General features: G+C 48.8%; 1 protein-coding gene across 2 annotated transcripts; it reads right to left on the minus strand.

Annotated features, from left to right (window-relative positions):
• Positions 1 to 813: 813 nt before the first annotated feature.
• On the minus strand, positions 814 to 2,722 carry MED7 (mediator complex subunit 7). Of its 2 annotated transcripts, none has more exons than XM_063168376.1 (2): positions 2,664 to 2,722; positions 814 to 1,778 (listed from the first exon to the last, which is right to left on the minus strand). In XM_063168376.1, exon 2 carries the CDS (start codon positions 1,758 to 1,760, stop codon positions 1,068 to 1,070), a length of 693 nt encoding a protein of 230 aa, XP_063024446.1. In that variant the 5' UTR covers positions 1,761 to 1,778; positions 2,664 to 2,722; the 3' UTR covers positions 814 to 1,067. The 2 variants fall into 2 exon arrangements, with proteins under 2 accessions (XP_063024446.1, XP_063024447.1); XM_063168377.1 differs by lacking the exon at positions 2,664 to 2,722 and adding an exon at positions 2,525 to 2,637.
• Positions 2,723 to 6,155: the final 3,433 nt, after the last annotated feature.

Genomic DNA, 6,155 nt, shown 5'->3' on the forward strand with positions numbered 1-6,155 from the left:
CTGAAATACAGCTTTTGAGAAATGCTGTCCCCTGGCCACTCTCCCTGTGCCTGGATCACCACCCTCTCCTCAAGGATATCTTGTCTTTTTATATTGTTTGGGCTGGAATTGCACCTGAGATCAAGAACCAAGAAAAGTTCTTTGCTGAAGCAGCTAAACTACTTCACAGTGTTTTATACAGGTGAATTTAAATACTAAGGAGTTATTTGTGAGTAAGTGGAAGGTGCTAAAATTGGAACCTTGCCTTTCATGACTACCTTATAGGAGAGCAGAAGCACCAAACTGATGGGTGTTTTAAGTGAAAATCAGGAAAACCAAGGGATTAATGTAGCTGAGAGACAAACTGGCAACCCACTTGGAAAAAAGAAGTGATAGAAAGAGGGATGAAAGGTGAATTTGCATGCAGCAGCTGGTAAGAGAAGGCTTCCTCTCAGTTCTTGTGGTTTCTGAGGAAACTGCAGAGAGCTCCTAGAGGAACAATTCTGATAATTACCAGCAGGATCCTGAAACTGCTCTGCAAAAATGGGAAAGGCAGGGCAGGCTGGCACTGCCAGGATCCCAGGAAAGCCATATTGGTCACAGAATAAAAGGATGTGAGAGCTACAGGACAACAGTTAACCCATTGCTTTAGATTTCACCTCAAACACAGACCATAAGGAATGCCTTGATGTAATCTGAGTTTCTGTCTGCCTGTTTTCCAAGTTCCTGTGTGTTGTTTGTGCAAGAAACAAACACCATTTCTGTAGGAATTTCTTCTTGACTCAGAATTACAGAATGGCATACTCAAAACAAGCAGTAAGTGACAAACGAAAGTACAACAGGAAAAGCCAACTTTAATCTGTGCCTACCATCTCACATGATACATTTAACAAAAGTTAGACTTTTTCATTTTTACCAAAAAACCACAAACCTTTAATCATTTTCATCTGCCCAGTCACTCACAACCTCCAACAGGTGCACAACAAATGCTTTGTCTGCTTGTACAACAGCAAAACAAAACACAACGTGTATTCTCAGAACCCCTCCTGTCTCTCACTGCGGTGCAGTACCAAAACCAGCTGCTTGCTTCATGTCATTTCATCAATAATGCTGCACATTGCTGCATCCTTGTCCAGAACCTGATCTCTCTTGCCCCCAGAACGCTCCCTCTGCTTTTCGCTCTGCCCAGCGCAGCCGCTGCCATCATCAGCATCCACGGGCTCCACGCTGACCCTCAGCCCCCCCTCTGTGTGAGGCAGGTCATCGGGCAGGGACGCCAGGCAGTTCTGGATCATCTCCACCACTCTCTCCAGGTGCTTCTGGAAGCGCTCGGCCGTCTCCAGGCGCTGCCGCTTCTGCACCTCCATCATCACCCTCAGCGTCTCCCTGGCCTGGTGGGGCCGGTACTCGTTTATCAGGTGATGCACGTGGACAAAAAGCAGTTTCAAGTCTTCCAGTTTCTCCTCTCGCTTTATACTCCCTGGACTCCTTATCAAGATGTCCAAGAGGTCCAGGAAGTTGACCAGGATAGACATGTTAAGTTTCCTTAGCTCCTTCTTGTGGTCAAACTGCATAGGATGCAGCCGCTCGATGCCCTGGCTCTCCAGGGGCCGAATGATCAGATCATCACACTGGAACTGGTTCCCAAACATCATGTAGCTGTCCTTGACAGGGGGAGGGGGCTTTGGAGCCAGCCCTTTACGGATATTTTCATCAGTGTATTCTTTGATGTACTGCATTGGAGGCGGAGGGAGGGCGCTCACTTGCTGAGGTTCACCCATGTCTGCCAGATGTAATTCCTAGGGAATGACCCAGGAAACAAATGTTAATAATTTGTGTCACAAGGCTGTAATATACATGTAAACAAAGACAAAATATGGGAGGTGGCAGTGAGAAAATGAGCCACAAGAAACAAATCCATGTGCAGGATACAGGAAACTCATGGCAAATCCACATTACTTTTTCACTAAGGTTTGCTTATAGCAAGATTAACTGTACTACAAGCACACAGAACATTCATTTCTCTAAATATGAAAGACCAGCCTGTAAACCGGGCAGCCAAAGGGAGAGGGGTGATCCCCTTCCCCAGATGAGGCCGGGGCCTGGTGGGCAAACCCCCCAGAATCACAGAATATCCCAAGCTGGAAGGAATACACAAGGATCTGCACAGGCCCTGCACAAGACACCCCAGTAATTTCCCCACCGTGCCTGAGATTGTGTCCCGAAGGCTTCCTGAACTCTTTCAGGCTTGGGGGCTGTGACAACGAGAGCCTGGGGAACCTGCTCAGTGCCCAACTACCTTCTGGAGAAAGAACCTTTTCCTAATATCCGCCTAACCCTCTCCTGGCACAGCTCCAGCCGTTCCCTCGGGCCCTGTCACTGGTCACAGAGGGCAGATAGGCGTTGTCCCTCGGGGGGAAGCTGCAGTGAGATCCCCCTCAGTGGGCCCTTCTCCAGGCTGACCAGACCAAGAGCCCTCAGCCGTTCCTCGTGCGGCCTCCCCTCTTCACCCGCGCCCACGAGAGAAACTAAGCAGGGCCCACACCCGCCGCCCTGCGCCGAGCCGGGCTCTGAGGAGGCGCAAGCCCCGCGGCGGGGCTCTCCAAGTCAGCGCGGAAGAGACAAGAGCCGAAACCACATCCGGGCGGAGGGCACGGACCCCTCACCGGCCCTCCCGCCCTCACCTGCCCGCTCCGCCCGCCGCGCTCCCTCAGCGCCGCCGCGGCCGCTTCCGCCCGGCCGCCCTCTGCTCTCGCTCGCTATTGGTTGGCGGCATGGCGCTGGTTGGTGCCGCGCTCTGATTGGCTGTCATGCAGAGCAGTCCGGTACTACTCCACTCAGCTCGCTCGGGGGCGGGGTCACGCGCGGGGCGTGGCTCCCGTCTTGGTGCGGCCGGGGCTGCTCCGTCCTGGGGCTGCGGGGTCCCGTCAGCGGTGTGTGGCCCCTCACGTTCTGTGACCCCTCCGCCTTCTCTGATCCCTCAGGGTTTACTGGCCCTCAGCGGTCCATGGCTCCTCAGGGTGCGGGGTTCCCTCGCCACAAGCCGCTGTGAGGCAGCAGGAGCTGCCGGGGGCGGGAGGGACCAGCCCGGCGTCCCTCAGCGGAGCGGGGACAGCGCTCGTCAGGGAGACAGAGCATCACAGAAAGCACAGAAATCGCAGCAATCACAGAAATCACAAAATCAATTAGGTTGGAAAAGACCTCTGAGGTCCCCCTGGGAAGTGTTTGCAGCTTCCCGGCAGCAGAATACACTAAATCTGACCCTAACTGTGACACACAGTTGGGCTCCGTTGCTTTTCTTTCCGTTTTCTTCTCGGGGGAGTTGAAGTTAACATGGGGGATGTGAGTTTTTCACCGGGTCAGGTGGAGCTGGGCTTGCTGGCATCGCTTCTGCAGGATTTTCTCTCCGAATGGCCAACAAGGAGGATTTTTCGACACTTGGCCGACTCTGTGCCGTTCTCTCTCAGCAGATGGCAGCAATGGCCTTGGTGACAGGGACCCATCACCGCACACGCGGTGTCATTCACAGATTCACTCTTCCAGATCGATCATTTGCTAAAAAAAAATCAATCGAATGATAATTACTTTGGATCCTGTTAATTATTTCTAAGAACACGCAAAGAAGATCCAGAATCGTAGGATTTATTTGATGAGAAAGCCTGAGATGATGCACAGAATATCTGAATATTTATATATTCCAAACTTAGCTACACTTTACAATTTACAATGAGTTGAATATTTGAATATTCCAAACTGAACTACACTTTACAATTAACAGTGAGAACAAGCCTGGCTGCAAAATAGGCTGATTTGTTTTCATTTGTAAGCAATTTGCTGAATTTAGACAAGGATGCAGTTCCATGCTGCAATTAAAACGTTACTGCTTTGGAGAAGGTGATTTTATTCCTTCACCCCTATTCCTGCTTCTTCACCCCTCTCTCCTTTCTTCCCTCCCTGCTCCTCCAGCCCCTCACTGGCTGTGCAGCCTTCTCTTGTCACTGCTTGTGCCACCACCATCGGGCACTGGATTGCAAAGCAAACTGATGCAGCCCCAGACCCCATAAAAACATCACTGCATGGTTTTTTGTTAAGTTTTTAGCTTTTCTAATGAGTTAACACGGTGTTCTGTGAGCCCTGTGAGCATCAGGGAGAGCTTTTGAGAGAGGAGAGTGCATAGGCAGAAGGAAAGGAGAAGGTTGGGAACATGGGGTGGGAAATTGTCCTCTGCATTTCTGTGACAGAAAGCTCTTATCTTGTCTCAAATCATCTTGTTACATCATACCCTGAAAGGCAGGCAAGGAATAAAAATCATCACCTCCAGAGATGTGTGAGATAACACGAGTAGTAGGAGGTACCAGCACACCTTTGGTTTTATTGGACTTTCCAGACTTTGATTTCACATTCATTTTACAGGAGCTGAGCTTGATTCTCTGGTGCCTGGCACTCAGTGAAGCATGCAGCAAGGATGTAAAATGCTGTGACTTCAAACAGGAGCAGGCAGAGAGAGCCAAGCTCTTGTTTTTCCCTCGATCTCTGTGATCTCCTTGACTCATTTTCTCTGTGATGGTGGCCAAGACAGAGGGGACATAACATCAATCTTGTTCTTGGTGGCAGGGCTGCTTCTCAGAAGACCCATGGATGACCCTTCCCAGCCCACAGGGAGCTGCTGACGCTGCTCCTTGCAGTGCTTCTAAATGAGAAGCTAAGAATGATGGGGAATGTCAAGTGTAGCACTCTACACTTTGCTTCCTGCTCCATTCCAGCTCTTTTCTGGAATAAGGGCACCATCCAGTACAAGGCTACCACTGGTAATGAAGCACAATTCCTACATCATCTCCAGCTTGTGGGAATGAGCCTGGACACTCCTTCAACAGATGGTGAAGCAGTACCATGATATTCTCTGCCTCAAAGGCTCAACATCTTAATTTACAGCTTTGGTTAAGTTTATTTTCATTTTCTTCATAACTAATTTTATGCAAATTGGCATGTTTCAGTAGCAAGCACTCCCGTTCTGTTAATTCAGCAGCAGTGTGTACAGTGTGTGCCATTGCAGTATGCTGTTATTTTAGCAGAACTGGAATCCAAACATTGTACAAGCACAGTAAATATAAACCCCATTTTCAAGCATGCTCTTAGAACAGTGCTGCTCTCTTCTGTGCTACAACAGATTTCTTTCATTTCTTGCTGCTATTGCACTCTAAATAATAAATAAATAAATAAATGTGCGTGTGTTTTTCTCATGTTGTCTGAAAAACAACCCCAAAGTCAAACTCAGTTCCAGTCTCTTGTTGGGCGTAGGTTAGGCTTGTATCTTACAGCCTGGTTAAGCAATGAGCTCAGGAATTTCCTTTTTTGGTGATTGTTAGAGGCTTTGTTGCAGGATATACAGGGAGGAGGGCGAGAGAAAAGGAGCCTGTTGGGGGTGAAGGAGACTTAACCAAGCTTTATGTCTCCATCTGCTGTGGTTAATTCCCATCTCCCTGTCTCCCGCTGTGGCTTTGGGAGGGAATGAATTTGCAGTGCAGTGCTGTGCAACCTTTTCTTCCTTACTCCTCAGACTAAAATATCAGCTGCAGCCTATTGGCACACCTGCTAATGTAGGAGAGGAGTTTAATGTTCCCATCATGTGAAAACTGGGGCACAACACAGTGCAGTGCGTGACAGCTGAACTGTTTCTTGCTCTACAGCCTGTTATCAAACAGATTCAAAGCTCAAAACAGAGCTTTCATGGTTATTTAGCAACAAAACAAGTATCTCACTACTATTTGGAAAGTGGGGCAAAATCCAGGCATGTTTTGATGGAATCACCCAGCACTGCTTCCTGTGTTCATAGTCATGGTATTGTCTCTGGAAGCAGCCCCCCGACCTGACTTTGAAGCCAGACATTAATGCTGGGTGTTTTCTTACTCACATGCCTGTTGTAACTGCTTATTCAAATATGTATTTGAACATGTCTCAAAAAATGCATCTGCATGGCACAAAGAAGTAATTTCTGTCCAGCCATCAGTGACCTGGGTATGGCAAACATGTCATGTTGCCAGGTTCAACCCCAGCAGTGCAAGTCCCACCTTTGTCTTCAGAAACAGACAGGAACCACAATTGCCAGACACTGATAAAAGGGGCTGGAACAAAATCCCAGTTTGGGTATGAACCCGTGAAACAGGGTTTTCCTTTCT

The sequence above is a fragment of the Melospiza melodia genome, chromosome 14, assembly GCF_035770615.1.
Source record: "Melospiza melodia melodia isolate bMelMel2 chromosome 14, bMelMel2.pri, whole genome shotgun sequence".
Lineage (NCBI taxonomy): Eukaryota > Metazoa > Chordata > Aves > Passeriformes > Passerellidae > Melospiza > Melospiza melodia.